This window comes from Oculina patagonica, chromosome 13, assembly GCF_052425735.1.
Source record: "Oculina patagonica isolate OP01 chromosome 13, crgOcupat, whole genome shotgun sequence".
Lineage (NCBI taxonomy): Eukaryota > Metazoa > Cnidaria > Anthozoa > Scleractinia > Oculinidae > Oculina > Oculina patagonica.
The window spans coordinates 34,985,054-35,001,277 of record NC_135770.1 but is presented as its reverse complement, the minus strand read 5'-3'; the positions used below and the strand labels follow the sequence as shown (position 1 = coordinate 35,001,277).

General features: G+C 38.7%; 1 protein-coding gene across 1 annotated transcript; it reads right to left on the bottom strand.

Annotated features, from left to right (window-relative positions):
• Positions 1-944: 944 nt before the first annotated feature.
• LOC144635180 (uncharacterized) lies at positions 945-16,157 on the bottom strand. The gene is made up of 11 exons (XM_078494258.1): positions 15,929-16,157; positions 12,538-12,944; positions 10,527-10,610; positions 9,599-9,676; positions 8,660-8,896; positions 7,241-7,534; positions 6,336-6,532; positions 3,849-4,194; positions 3,492-3,573; positions 3,209-3,318; positions 945-1,788 (listed from the first exon to the last, which is right to left on the bottom strand). The coding sequence occupies exons 1-11, from the start codon at positions 16,038-16,040 to the stop codon at positions 1,753-1,755; spliced, it is 1,983 nt and encodes a 660-aa protein (XP_078350384.1). The 5' UTR covers positions 16,041-16,157; the 3' UTR covers positions 945-1,752.
• Between the last annotated feature and the right edge of the window lie 67 nt (positions 16,158-16,224).

Genomic DNA, 16,224 nt, shown 5'->3' with positions numbered 1-16,224 from the left:
CGCGCTCGAAGGGGGAACAGAAACCATAGAAAACGAAAGCTTTGGTAGAATAAAAAAATGCAATTTTGCTCAAACAAATATTGTTGTTCTTGTCACTATTGAATTTTTCTTGCCTTGACTTGATGTCCACACCAGGGTCCACACATGGCTGATGCAACAGTGAATCAAAAAGACCAAAAAACAACATTCGTGGCTAACATCTATAATGCCAGGACTGTCTTTTGAATTCTTAGACGAATCACGTGACATACCTATGACGTCACAACGGAAATGACGTCATAATATCGATATCGAGAAAAAAGGCAAATATCGTACCGATATCGTATCGTTTTGAAAAACCTGTATCGGCCCATCCTTACACATGAAACAAAAATTGTATAAAAATCCGAGGGGGAATGAGACTAAGTTAACCAATCCAATATGGCGGACAAAAATGGAGTAGCTGTGTTCGCGTAAATTCTCCGGTCGATTTCGGCAGCGCAGAAGCTAGTTTTAGGCTGTGATGACCGAAACTCAGGAGTAAATACCTTTCCTTTCAATTACTCATAAATTTTGGGGTCCGTTACGGAGGAAAAACATAAAGAAACAAAAAGGTTAGTGTTACCATATAACCGACAACTTACTGATATCTTACTGACACCTTACCGACACATCACCGCCTGTCGGCAGGTTGTCAGCCGACAGACGACCGACAGCCGGCCGACAAACGGCCAACAGACGGCCGACAGACGGACGACAAACGGCCGACTATCGGCCGACAGACGACCGACAGTCGGTTAGCGGGAGCTGTTCTTCACAATTACCATAACAACAGTTAAATGCTCTATCTTTTTTTTTTCTACTTGAATGCTAAGCAACAACAAGGGCCACAATTTTCGCTCTTGCTCTTCAGAAGAGCTCAGTGATATAGCCCAAAAACTTAATTGCAGGCTGCAGACTGGGCATCTAGGGAAAATTGGATGAATCATTTTGACAGTAAGCCAGTAAGCACTATACTACATTGAAACATTTTCAAATTTTATTAAACAGCAAGGTAAAGAATGAATGTTTTACTACAATGTGTTTATGTTTGCTTCTTGTACAAACTGGCAGGTTTAATGGGATGAATAATTTAATACTTAACTTCTTGAACCTGATCTCAATTCTGTATTCACAAAATACAAAAATACAGGATTCAGATTAAACTACTTTGTATTTAGTTTTCAACACTAGTTTCACCCCCAGGAGGGGGGGGGTTACTTCCTATATTCTCTGTAGGAGGCCATATGGGCAGGCTCTGCCCCAAAGGGGTACCTTCTTCAGGTTGGAGATATATAAAGGATTTCGCGATTTAAAGTATAGAAAAGGCAGGGAAAACTGCCATTTAGACATATCTTTATCAGAGGCACGGAACTCCTCTTTCATAAGTATTTTAAGGGGAAAAGGGATGCAACTTCGGTCTACTGTTGGTATGTAAAAGGGTACCATTTTCTATGGAAGGTATACAAATTGGTTACTTTTTCTGTGAAAAATGGTATGTAGAAGAGTTAATGTTTGAACCTCGGGGTGGAGCCTCCCTGTGTGAAACTTTGTTAAGTAACCCCACCCCCTTCGCTGGAGGGTTTCATCTCTGTACTTTACACAGTCAGATACTCCAAGTTCACTGCAACAAGTGATCCTAGGTCTAAGCTTTGCTTTTCTAACTTATACACACCAAGTGTAACAGATGCTTTTCCAGTGCCACCTTGTACATCAAGAAATCCGTGAGTGCAATTAATTTCCTTCCTCAGGCAAGTTTTCAATGTCAAGCTTAAAAAAATAATACAATGTAGAAAATTAATATTTATACTCTTTAAAATCAAATTGTTTACAGTAAGTAATATTCAGATCTGGTCTTTTTTAAGTTGGGAATATATCATCAATTTTTTTTCAGCTGCCATGCAATTGATCACAAGTATCCTGTTAATATCACCTGTCTTAATATTAGGGAGCTATTCTGATATCAGCTGGGTCAGGCAGGGAAACATACCGGTATTTCTGACCTGGCAAGGGGTTTAGGATCTTTGTTGTAGGACTAAGCAGTGCTCGAAATTAGCGGTTGTCCGGTTGTCCGAGACGACTAAAAGTGCGTTCGGGCAACCAGTGTTTTACAAAATTTAAGGCCTGGTTGCCCGAGAAAAAACTGCCGGACATCCCAAGACCGGAATAAACCAAAGCAGTAATAAATTTAAAACATGAAAATAGCTCTCTTCTTATCCATGGAATCCACTACAATTCTTAGAAAAAGGAAATCAAAGGTTGAAACAGTTAATTTGAAGTTTGTCAAGTTCAATAAGCCGGGATAAGCTGGCCGTGTTGTCTCCTAAACATGTACAGAACTCGTAGTTCAAATATTTTGGTGCACACGTGTTGAAAGTGACTAATTAATTACGCATGCAGATTTGCAAGACTTCAAAATTCACAGTATTTTGGTGCTTTTGAATGCATTTCTTTCCTTCATCTTGAGTGAAATTCAATTCTGAGCAAAGATTTGCAGATTTGTGACCCACATGTGATCTGAGACGTATCTGGGAATAATTTATATTTAGCTGTTTTGAGTTTAGTGTGTGTTTGAGGGTGTAGGGATTTATAAAATTACTATACCGCTTCTGAAAGTGAAAAAAAGTATTTTCATTAACGTTTTAAGTAAGTGAAAGTGTTGTGTTCATTTCTTATAAAGGAATTCTGCAGTTTTGTTTCGGATGAGCTGTTTCACACCGTTATGAATTGTAAAATAAATGTTATCGCTTTATGGCCTGAGAACAAAAATTTTAACCAAAAAACATACAACACTTAATACGGACAACCAAGCCCTCAGCAGGGCAACCAAACTCAGGGGTTAGGTTGTCCAGCATTTGCCATAAGGACAACCTGGATTTTTCCTAATTTCGAGCACTGCTAAGTCAAACTGCGGATAAACTTAAAACTAAAACATCCACAGATCTCAAATTTGGCTGGAAAAATATTCTGCCAAGTATCTTCAGTTTTTTCTCATGCTAAATAAAATTGGACAGAGACAATTTGACATCCATGTTTTGTACAGACAATGTACATTGTGCACCATGTTTACACCTGGGTGGCATGGTAACCTTATGCTTCTTGCATTGCACTGTGGATGATCAATGGCAACACTTATGCAAACTAGCACACTAACATGCTCTTGGAATAAAATTAGAATAAAGTGACTTACATCCACATCAATACCAGGTGCATCAAAGTTAAACACACGGGAGTAGAAATAAAACTCTCCATCCAATGAGAATTTTATGTTCTTTGCCTGGCGAAAACCATGCTGTTCACCTAACAGAGAAAAAAAGTCAGATGTAATCTTATGATTTTGTTTCACAACATAAGCAATTAAGCACAAGAGTCAATACTAAGAAATGGAAGCTTTTTTGTTTCTAGATGGTGAAAACCAGGCCTTTAATTGCCTTCATGGCCCTTAAAACCTAAGTATTATTAATATTTATTACCTTCAAATTCTTTGTATGCCACAGGATTCCCTTTGTCTCTGGCTGCTTCATACATCTTTATTGACTGATCTGGTGGGACAACCTGATGTGGTATACATTTCAAAAAGAGGTAATTAAATTCCATTAGAATGTCATTTTTGGTCCTATTCTGACATGACAACTATTCTAAATACTTATGTACCCTTGAGAGAATAACAGTTTAAAACGGAGATAATTTGTGGCATGCCGCGTCTATGGCGAGGTGAAACCGCAGTGTCAATCTGCAGTTTGACCAAGGTAAAAGGTAAAACCATGGCAAATGGGTAAGTAGTTTTGGAGGGTACTGTAAGTGACAGAATACTAACCAAAAAATCTTACCTTGTCCTCTGAACCTTGAAATATTGCTAAAGCACAGTCAAGTTGGTCAGTGTGATTTATTGGTGATCTTTCCTCGTATGTCTTCTTATCCTCCGGGTACGGACCGACCAGGGTGTCAAGATAACGACTCTCAAACTTGTGTGTGTCCTTTGCAAGGGCTTCAAGGTCAGACACGCCATAAAAACTTGTCCCTGCACTGAACACCTTGTGGAATGTCAAGGCAGCCAATGCGGCAAAACCACCAGCAGAACCACCGTCAATCAGCAGCCTAGCAGGATCAGCATTGCCTTCATCAGCCAGGAACTGAGCTCCACTACAACAGTCTTCAATATCTGAAATGCCCCACCTAAAAAGAAGATAAATGTAATATTTTCTTTAACTACAGTAGTTGTGTAGTTGTCCTAAGTATACAGGTCTAGCACTCGAAGAGGTTGCAGTCAAAAACATACATTTTTATGTTTTATTTTAAGCCAAAAATCAAGACAAATTTCCCTTGTATATACAAGAGCAATGCTTGTATGACCATGTTCTATCAGTGATTAGTAGAAACTCAGCTGTGTTCTATTGGAAATCTTCAAATCCGATTGGTTCTCCCACTGTTTTCTATTAGCTTTTTAAAGGGGTACTTTTCTGGATTTTTGGCTTAAGGTGGCCCGCGGGTATTTATGAGGGTGGCAGTTCCCTTTTTCAAGCGCGTTTTAAAACGGGAAAACGTGAAGCGATTGCTTAGATTTTTGAGAATCTAAAAGAATAATCCTTAAATTATATAAAACAATAAATTTTGTGGCGATCAAACGCGATTTGTTTAAGTTATGAGCGATTTTCGGAAGCATTCGTTTTTAATAAAACACGATTATTTTTAAAATGCCACGGTGAATTTTTTTGTTATTACATCAAAACGCTGCAAAACAGTTAAAGTTTACGCACAACAACTTACAGGAAAATCCACTCCGTAGATTTCCTGAACGAGCGACTTCTTTATTTTGCCTTTTAAAACTGTTGTGTTATGCGTCTGTCTTGACCGTCGCATAAATATGATACTTATAATAACCAAGTACCCGCCAGTTTTTAGGCTGATGTCACCTTAATATTGTGTGTAAAAGTTAAAAAGATCGTGTATATACATCAAATGTTAGCAATCAATAAAGACGGATGCTTTTCTGCCGAATATTTAAAAATATCAAACAAATGACGTAATTTCAAATTGCGAAAAATTTGTCGATTTGTTTTTCATTTTTTTAAAGCTGCAGCTAGAACAGGATATTGCAAAGGTTTGTGCCAAATTTCAGCGTGTTCCTTTCATACGGTTTGAAGAATTTCGGTTGGAAAGTCAGGTACATTTGCTTTCCAAGTTCTAGTCGCTTCGTAAACCCCGCATTTCGAATGAAGTTATACTGTTGTTGTTCGAAGAGAGGTGTTACTTCCAAATACCGCACGATCTTCTGCCGCCAGGGAATACATTTTCGGGAACAGAAACATTTTAGTTCTACTATTTCAAGCCGTGTTATTTCCAAACGGCAGCAGATCGTGCGGAATTTGAAAGTAACACCTCTCTTCGAAAACAACAGTATAACTTCATTCGAAATGCGGGGTTTACGAAGCGACTAGAACTTGGAAAGCAAATGTACCTGACTTTCCGACCGAAATTCTTCAAACCGTATGAAAGGAACACGCTGAAATTTGGCACAAACCTTTGCAATATCCTGTTCTAGCTGCAGCATTAAAAAAATGAAAAACAAATCGACAAATTTTTCGCAATTTGAAATTACGTCATTTGTTTGATATTTTTAAATATTCGGCAGAAAAGCATCCATCTTTATTGACTGCTAACATTTGATGTATATACACGATCTTTTTAACTTTTACACACAGTATTAAGGTGACATCAGCCTAAAAACTGGCGGGTACTTGGTTATTATAAGTATCACATTTATGCAACGGTCATGACAAACGCATAACACAACAGTTTTTAAAGGCAAAATAAAGAAGTCGCTCGTTCAGGAAATCTACGGAGTGGATTTTCCTGTAAGTTGTTGTGCGTAAACTTTAACTGTTTGGCAGCGTTTTGATGTAATTACAAAAAAATTCACCGTGGCATTTTAAAAATAATCGCATTTTATTAAAAACGAAGGCTTTCGAAAATCGCTCACAGCTTAAACAAATCGCGTTTGATCGCCACAAAATTTATCATTTTATATAATTTAAGGATTATTCTTTTAGATTTTCAAAAATCTAAGCAATCGCTTCGCGTTTTCCCGTTTTAAAACGCGCTTGAAAAAGGGAACTGTCAGCCTCATAAATACCCGCGGGCCACCTTAAAAGCACATAAAATTGTAGGTTTTGGACTGCAATCCTTTAGTCTGTTCTACTAAAACAGTTAGACTACTCGCCCTTGTTTTCTAAACAACCAGATTTGCTGATTGTGTCTATGTCTAAATATAGCAAATTAATGTGTTATGCGATTGGTAAGGATGATTCATAACTTACTTAGTCTTGAGTGCGTCCCTATACTCTCTCCCATAACCTGTACTGCCACGGTAGTTCACATCAAGCACCGCAACTCCCCTGGAAGTAAAAAACTGTTTCTTGAGGTCCAGAGTTGGTGAGCATGCACTTGTGGGGCCTCCATGAACCTTGACTAACAGTGGAGGCTGTTCATCTTCTGGACCTTGATAATCTTTGTTCTGCATGCCAAACAATTAGCATATTTAACAACAATCTCTATGATCGACTTACAAATAAGGCCACTGAGTGATATATTAGCACTGTGACAGCTACACAATGACATGTGAAGACTCAAGTTTTGTTTGGGTTTTGGATCTAAATAATTGGGAAACCTAAAAATAATAATTATGTTAGTGTTCAAGCCACTTATATCTCACACGGTCCTTGTGATCTCTCTAAAGTCAGTTATTCACAAATCAAGATGATCCAAAATGTTAAAACCCAGATAATTTTCCTCTTGACTTCAAAGCTTTTCTTACATGTACACACTTTCACAGTGTGCACTAGCTCGCCCTTGATGGCATAATCTTTTTTTGAACAAGTTTGGTTGAATGAAGTTGAATTTGGTTATATTCTCCTGTTTTTTTGTCGGAAAGAAGTCTGGAGAACATTACTTGGATACACTTAATGAATGTCTTAAGTTTCTGTAAGAAATTTACGGACTTCAGGTTGGAATTCAGGTAACTCACCACAAAACCGAAAAAGTTGTTGCGTGTTGTTACGTGTGTAAAGCATTCACATATAAACTCTTCGTGTTTCCAAATATGGTACTTAGCAAAACTGAATATTTAAATGCTGTGAACGCGCATCACATGTTTCAACCCTAATGAGCTTCTGGTAAACATTTACAACATCCAAAACAATCTTCAAAACTGATCAGGGTATACCTGTGGAGGGTAATAATATCCATGCGCTTTAGCATCATCTGTTGTGTCCCAGGTCACTTCCTTAGGAACACTGTAGTATGCAGTATCTATGTCAGAAGTGTGGGTTGTACGTATAACAGAGGTTGTTCCAGATTTGACATCCAATTTTATTAGCTTTGTGAACATGCGAGGACTGCCAGCTACCAAGAATGCACATTTTCCATCAGGAGAGTAGTTCATCTTGGCAAACACCTTGTAATCAACATCTAGTTTAATTTCACACTGTTCACCTGAAGGTTTCAGACAGGCAAGACTCTGCCAAAAAATAATAATATGGTTGTTAAAAAAGAATAGAAGTTCAAGCCTAATGTTGAAGTTGAAATTATTCACACATGAACAAGTTTTACAAACTGTACTTATCACTTGAACTTAACTTTGGTTGTGGCATGTGCTTTTAGTCAATGAAAAAGTTAGGATGGTGCGTTTAAGTCTTTTCAGTGACATTTTCTTCATGTAAGTTTTTTTGAATATTTCTCTGTGACAAATTGCCAAGCATTTCTTCACTTGTGAATTTAATTCCTTCTTGAGCTCTTGCAGGGCTTCGTAAAGTTTTTTGTACTTATATTATATTTTAATTTAAACAGTGTCCCCGATTAGTAAGCTTAAGGCTAGCTAGAAGACCAGACTCTTAAATAAAGTTCTTATTCTTATTCTTATTCTTATTATTATTATAGCCTGGATTACACTTGCGGCGTAAGCACAAGCGCAAACAGAGATGCAAGCATAATAGTTCTTATTTCACCATGAAAATGGCCTCGACCTAAGCATAAGCACAAGTGCAAGCACAAGGATCAAATTTTTTCCTTTTCTTGTGCTTGCCCTAGCGTTCGTGTTATGCTGAGTGAAAACTAAACACCCCATAAGACAAGGAAATTTACTATGTCTGGCTTGTCTGCCCAATTAAAGCACTTGTTCCAGATTCCCCGCGTCTGAGCATTTGAGCCAGGCTTGTAACTACCAGTAGTAAACATTGTGTTCTTATGCTTGTGCCTATGCTTTCATGTCGATGTTTGTTTTCATTTGGCACGAACTGTTTGTGCTTGCGCTTGTGCTTGCGTCACAAGTGAAAACCAGGCTTTAAGGATACCTTGTTTAAAATTTATGCTATCCAAACAATGAGGCTTTTGTGATATCTGAAATAATCCAGCAGTGTAGCAGCTCTCATAAGCTTGTAAATCTACTGGCCTTGTAGTGTAGCAGTTGCTATTGTTTTGGTGGCTACGGGGAATTTTGCTGTTGTTTGTTCTATTGTTCTCTTGAAGGGTGGCGAGCCATTCATGTGAGATCTTGGGAGAGTTGTTACCCAACCCAAACAATTCAGTTCAAGGTTGTTTACTGTTATCAAACAAATCCAAAGGATTATTTAACAATCATTCATACCGAGCCATGAATAATCAGTATGTCGCCATTGCCATTTGGATTGCATGAATAAGGACTTTCTCCAAACACCCATGCCGGTTGACCAATCTCCTTGGACTGAGGGCACAAACTGGTCTCCTTGTTATCGTCATCCAGTTGATGCAGATTCCACCAGTTTGATTTGTCATGAATGTACAGCAGCTTGTCATCTGGAGACCACTTAGGAAGCATAACACTGATGCCTTCCCCCCCTGACACCTACAACAGGAACATCGCCACACTCAAACACAGAGCTCAGTAGAAATGACTACTAACAATGTTACAAATATGTACATCACTAACAGCAATTTTCTTGTCCAAAAAATCACCGACAATTAAATACAGTAGAACCCTGGTAACTCCAACTTGGATAACTCGAACACCCCTGCTAACTCAAACTAACTTCCATTTCCCTTGGATTTGACCCCACTTTTCAGTCATTTTTACTCGATTAACTCAAACTCGGATAACTTGAAAACCCCGCTAACTTGAACTAAATTTCATTTCCCTTGATCAAAATTTTGGTCAAATTTACCCGATAACTCGAATTCCGGTTCTTGCAACTCGCCACAGTTGGCCATTGATTAGAGCAAAGAATAGTTCATGTATTTGACAGTCATTTTCCACTCTTCATAAGAATGTATGATCGTGTTTCTGACAAAATAAGTTTAATTTGCACTGTTCTGTATACTGAAGTGCTAAAAATCAGTAAATTACCCATCAATTATTAACCTGGCAAATTAAATATTCAATCGACCCCAATAACTCAAAACCTCGCTTACTTGACCAGTTTTTCATTTCCCTTCAGAGTTCGAGTTACCGGGTTCTACTGTAGCAATTTTTGTTTTCATTACAAAAGGGGGAATCCTATGCTGCCTTGTAGACAATCAGACTGACTTAATAGTTCTGTAAAGTTCTTACCTTGCGTTTTGTTTCCTCCAACAATGAATGTCCATTTGGTTCCAACTCTCCCAGCCAGAGCTCTGTGCTATCCCATGGCTAGTACACAAAACACAAACAACCGTGACTATAGGTTAATAGTCTCTGTAACCTTGGTCCAGGAAATGACAGGGAGAGAAAATTTTCTCATTCACTGATACAGTGGAACCCCAATATAACGATATGCCAAGGGAGCAGTAAAATTATTTCGTTATATCGAAGTATCGTTATATCGAAACTCCCGATATAACGATATGGCTGTAAAATAACCGGAAATATCATTATATCGGGATAAACCCAACATATACTTTTTAACTGGATAAAGAGACTCGGAATACAGTATCATTTTCTTATATGATCGTATAAAGCTGTTGTCAGAAACATTAGAGATTACTCTATTACTGTTATGTTATTGTAGTAAATTCAATGTTTTGCTTAAATTGTGACTGTGTACTGATAATATCGTTATATCGGGGAAGTTTTTACGTTCGATCCGCTAAATTCTCATTGTTATATCGGGAATATCGTTATATCGAAGATCGTTATATCGAGGTTCTGTCCCATACATTTTACTGTAACTTTTGCAGGGACATAAAATATTCATCGTTATACTGGGAATATCGTTATATCGAGGATCGTTATATTGGGGTTCCACTGTATACAGGATGATACAATAGATCATAAAAACTGAAAATTAAGCCTTCCAGGTCCAAGACAGTTTTGCCCTCTAAGATTGGGTACATCGTTTCTGCATGTTCAAGTCACAACTCAGCAAGACCATTCTTTACTCCTAATTAGTACCGGTATTTTCTGTTACAAGTTGTCACATCATTTAAATAAAAATTATAAGTAAGTTGCTGTTGTTGCAATATCAATTTAATAATTATTTAATATTTCACAGACTCCATACCATATTGGGATGGTCCCACTCTACCCAGGCCAATGTACCATTCTTGGAAACTCTTGGTGTTGAATAAAAGTTCTTTCCTGAAACCTGCAAAAAAGAGAGACAAAAAACTTTCAAAATACAGCTGTAGGCTGGATAAAATACAAATATCAGCCTTTGTAGCAAACTAAATTCCTGTAAATTTTAATTGACCACTTCACTAATGGGGCTTTTCAGGACATATTTGAACAAACACTGAAAATGAACACTGTTAACATGAATCGGCAGGAGATAGGCTTCAGGCTGCTATACAAGCACAGTCATGTGAGCTGAACGTAATAACACGAAGAACACCATCCAATGGTCAAAAGTGAAGGACCTAAACACAGAACAGGGAAGCCTCAAGCCATGCGGCCCATACTGCAGAGCTTATCCTGGTTTCAGTAGCATTAAGCAGCTAGAAATATTTCGACTCCCCCCTGAATGGGATGCTAGTCCATCGTAGGGAACCCCCCCCCCCAAGCATTATTTCGCCGGTACCCATCCATACACCAGCTGGGTGGAGAGATGCACTATGAGAGTAAAGTGTCTTGCCCAAGAACCCAACACAGTGACCCCAGCCAGGGCTCGAACCCAGACCACTTGATCCAGAGTCTGGCGCACTAACCATTAGGCCACTGCACCTCCCATGAACACAGAACAACTAAACTTTAATTCATGCCGCACCCATGACACCACTTGACCCATCAGTCTTCCTTTGATCAGCCTGCTTCTCTTGGACCTTGACTGATTTAACCCAGACCAACCCCTTAACTTTTTTGTAAATGTAACATGCAGAGTTGTCAAAATTACCGAGCTGCTGACAAAAATCACCAGCTACATAACAAATTTGTACTTCACGATTTGCCTGGCTACTCCGCTGGGCTTTAGGAAAAGATGGCAAAATCAATAAATCCACCCACTATATTCAAATGACAACCTTGACATGTGGGTCTATTATACTCTAGCTGGCAGTTTGGTGGTTTAAACCAATTTTGAGTGTCTGTTTGCTGGTATATTCGTATTCATCTGGCGGTTTACGGTCAAGAAATTTGGGTTTTCGGCCTTTAGGAGAAAAAGAAAGCCATTTGCAGTCTACTTAACAAATCGACCACATTTTTCCATGGTCTACACTCTTATAGACCATAGAAATGACGTCAGAAAATGTTCAAAACTCAAATGGAACCACGAGGCGTTAGCCAAGTGGTTTCACTGCAAAGTTTTGGACATTTTATGGCGTCATTTCTATGGTCTATAAGAGTGTAGACCATGAAAAAATGTGGTCGATTTGTTTTATACCATAACAAACTCCAACAAGTATTTATCAAAAGCAATGCCTGAGCGTGAAGAAACTTTGCCGGTGGGACGTAAAGATTCTGGTCCGACACGTAAAAACGACAATGATATAAAAGAAGATAAACAAGAAATTTATTCAAAGAATAACAATTTTAATTACCTTTTCCTCTCTCGTTGAGTGTATGCCTATCGATTGAAGCGAGCAAGATTATTTTTCTTTCTGAAGATCTTGTTAGCGCTCGTTCACTAAACATCGACAGTCCCCTGCCGGTTCGCTAGCACCGTTCTTCTCAATTAGACCAAAAATTCAAAAGCCTGGTTCAATTTACTTTCGACAGATCACCTAAGTAGAAGTCCAATCCTGAAATCCGAAAACAAATGCGTACTTCAATTCAAACAAAACACGATGAAATTCGCTTTCATTCATGGAGACCAAACTTACACATATTAGCCCGCGCGTGCGAGTGTCGTGATCTGACGTCACTTTCATGGTCTATACTCTCATCGACCATAACTTTGGACCAATCAGCGCGCGAGAATTCTCTCGGTTATGGTATAAAGCAGTTTGCAGTATGTTCAACCCCCTATAATAGACCCTCTGACATTGCACTTGTAAATACAACTTGCTTGACAAGTAACTTATCATATGTTCAAATTATATAGTTAATAAATTAAAACACTTCAGAAAAAAGCAACTCGCCAAAACAAACTGTTTCTTGGTCTTGCGGTTAATGGAAACCACAGTGTTTTGAGCCTCAGTTGCTCCCCCGGCGATCACTTCATGATCTTCTCGCACACAAACAATAATGTGCTTTTTAAAGAGTGTACCATCAGCATATCTCCAATCTTTATTCTCAGGGGTGATAGGAACCGGTGGAGTCCCTGACTTCTTGAGTTTCTGGCAGTACATCCTTTGATCTTTAAAGTTGGAGAAATAGATGCGGTAGTTGTGCACAAAGAATGCACCGCCTCCATATTCATGAACGAGGGTTCTGCTACTGAAGCCATCAGGAGTTAGGGTCTGGAATCCTTTTTCCCCCTCACTCCAAGAGCACACAACATATCGTCCATCTTCCTCTGGGCGCATCTCAGACCAGAACACTTTATCTGAATAAAAAAATTGCAAATATTCATATGATTACATAATTAACAATATTATTCACCGAAGTGGAGGTGAATAGTGGTGGATATTGCGGCGAGGTAAATATCCACCACATTCACTGACACTGGGGTGAATAATTGTTTTAGTATACACCTAATTGAAGAAATGTTGACCCTGTGCAAAGCATATACATGAACGATAAGACGGAATGGCATTCTGGGTAGACAGCATCGGTAAGCTGAGTAATAGTCCATTTATTGATAAGCAAGATATTTTCTTCCTTTGGGACCTTAAAGCATGATTTATGCAACCTGTCATATCATGATGTTTATTCTGTCACAGATGGGGACTAAATCTTTCCGATATCCCAGTAGATATTTGGGTCGCATTGTTCATGGTTTATGCTTTTCACGGGTCAACGTTTCTTCAATCAGGTATATACCACACAAGTTAAATAACTAGTGGACCAAAACATCACTTTCGGTAATCAAAGCGAGGCGCAAAGGCAGTTTGTTTCTCTTTAGCTCCTGGGAGGTGAAAGGTACTTTGCTAATCATCTCTGAGTTAACCAATCAGCGCACACGAAAAGCATTATTCACTTATGTGGTATATACTTAAAAGGATAAATTTCCTACTATTCTGTACCTGCCAACTTTTTCTGGAGCTCATTCTAGCCCTTGTCTATGGCTAGGCTCAGGCCAAAAAGAGCCTGAATCCAGTCAAAAACATACTTACGCCCAAGAACATTTCAATCAACTCTGTTGTTTCAATAATAATTGAAATAATTTGACTTAAGGTATAGCCAAGACATTACCCTGGAAAGAGGAACTCCTGTGGGAAAGAGACAGGGATGCTCGTCATCTTACTAAGGGGTGTAAATTTTGGATTTTGATCTCAATTAGGATGTTCAAGGCAAAATGCCAAATTTTTAGCTGTCGAGGCCTTGTTAAGGGTTACACACAAATAAATATTGAAATATAAATAATTTGTAATTTTAGCATTTTTGCCCCCGCAGGGCTTTCGCCCAGGGGCGAAAGCCTGAGGAGGCATTCATTGTAGCTTGCACGTATATATAGAGAATGTACTTACAGTCAAAATATACAGTATGTATACCCAGAAAAAATCTCGATTTGCTCGAAAAAGGCCGCGAGGAATGTAGGGTAATGATGACGTTTTGCCGCAAAGCTTCTCTGGGTAATGATGACGTATAAGCAGAAGATTCCCGAAGGAGTTATGGGTATTATGACGTTACAATAACAGGGGGGTAGCGGTAAATGAAATTCCCTATCTTGGGTTAGAACGGTATTAAAAAGACTGACGCGTGTTTTGGCATCTGTCACACGTTGATCACTCTGATTTTTGGCTTACGCGTGTTTACAGTTCTAGCGGTTTCTCTGCTTTGGTTGTGTTAAGTGATATTTGAAGCAGTTGTTAGTAATACGTCGAAAGATTTCGAGCAATCGGTTTCGTGTTCTTGGCTACGTGTGTTCCAATAGCTGGTTCGAGCGTTAGGGTGGTTTGCTTTCGGGAGTTGCCTGTGTCGTATACATCTTACAACCAGTAATAGACAAAAGCGTGAACTTTGTCATGTAATACAAGGTAATTCGTTTCGCTAACAAACTGTCAGATTATTTGATCCAAAAAGTGGTTTGAATAAGGATCAAAAATTGTTTTCTCGAATCTTTGAATGTGCCATATTTTGTTACTCGTGGAATGTTTAGGCTTTTAGGCCTGGAAATTATTGTAAGTTAATGTGTTATGTGTTATTTCCGCTAGGTGTTATTTCCGCGCGCTAGGTAATTGAACTTGTAAATATTTTTAGGACGCAATGGTGTCACACAACAAGAAATTCCGCAACAAACAGACCAAACAATGTCTTGACGTACATGACACAGTAAAAAAGAAGCCTAATTTTTAAGGCAACAAAAAGACTCCACTAATCATAGATTATTGCTGTAAAACAAATTATATAAAGGCGGGGGCAGCTTTATAGTGAGAACTATTACTAGTTATATCTTTTAGGGGTCAAAAAAGCTCGTGCCAGGTCCAGATTGGTCTCCTTTGGGGGATTAAGCCAAAATTTCAGACGAGCATCCCCGTCTGTTTCCTATGGGAGTTCCCCTTACCCCCCCCCCCCTAAAAAAAAAAAATCATCAATTCATAAAACCAAAATTTTGAATTGAGGTAGGAAGTTGATCCCAGTGCTAACTTTTTTTCTCTTGGGGATCGTTAGATCAAGTTTTTCCTCATAATACCGGTAATAAATTATTTTACCCACAAGTTTTTATCAAAAGTTTTTTACCACTTTGTTTGTGTATTAACGCTGATTTAAAAATAAATCTGTACATGCATACTACTAGTAAATTCTCTAGGAACGTCGACGACAGAAGTTAACATTTCCAAAATGGTAATCTGAAAATTAATCTGCAGCCACCTCGCGCCCGGGTTTTGCTAGAAACCTGATTAGAGAAACCTTTGACATCTCGCTCGTTGTCGCTTTTTGTCGGCCAGACTAGACATGATGGAAACTGAATAACGGTGGAGCAAATGCCCCGCAAATGAGTTTTAAACTGCTGCAAATGAGTTGAGGGCATTCTGCAGCTTCGCCAAGATGATTTCTGCCAATCTTAAAGAAATCTTCCTTTTACAATGTCTTACTGAGTACAGTACATGTAAATATAGCGGTCATATTACACAATTTGGTCTGCTTCCGGACTAAAACAGCCGCGCCAGTTCTAATTTTTCATCACGAAAAAGAAAGACATATCAAACCGGCTTCTTCGGTCCGTGGCGTGGAAATATTGTTTGTCGAATCGTTTTTTTTGCAAGTTTTATAAAAACTATCAGGCTCGCCTTCGGCTCACCTCACTTGCATTCAATGCTTTGTCTTCTGCTTCCATTGTCAGCTCTCTTGAGCCGCGCTATTCAGGTGGCTAATGATCAAAATGTGCTTTAACTCACATTTAACTTACTGCAATAATAATCCTACCTTCTTGGAAAGGATCTATCCTGACTTCCATAAGAGAAATCGATTCTTTAATCACAACATCGCTTGTTATTGGGCTAACCCATGAGCCATAAGGTGCAGTAGTTCCCGCCATCTTGCAGAGCAATCAATGAAAGTCAATGAATTGAAACTCAAAACTCAACCGTCTGCTCTTTATGCAAATTTGTTTTATAAAAAGAAAACAATGGTCACGCAATTGCATGATGTTCAAACCCTCAGGGGGGGGACGAAAACTGATATCTAACAATAGGGACTGACACGTTTTCTCAGTCGTTTAG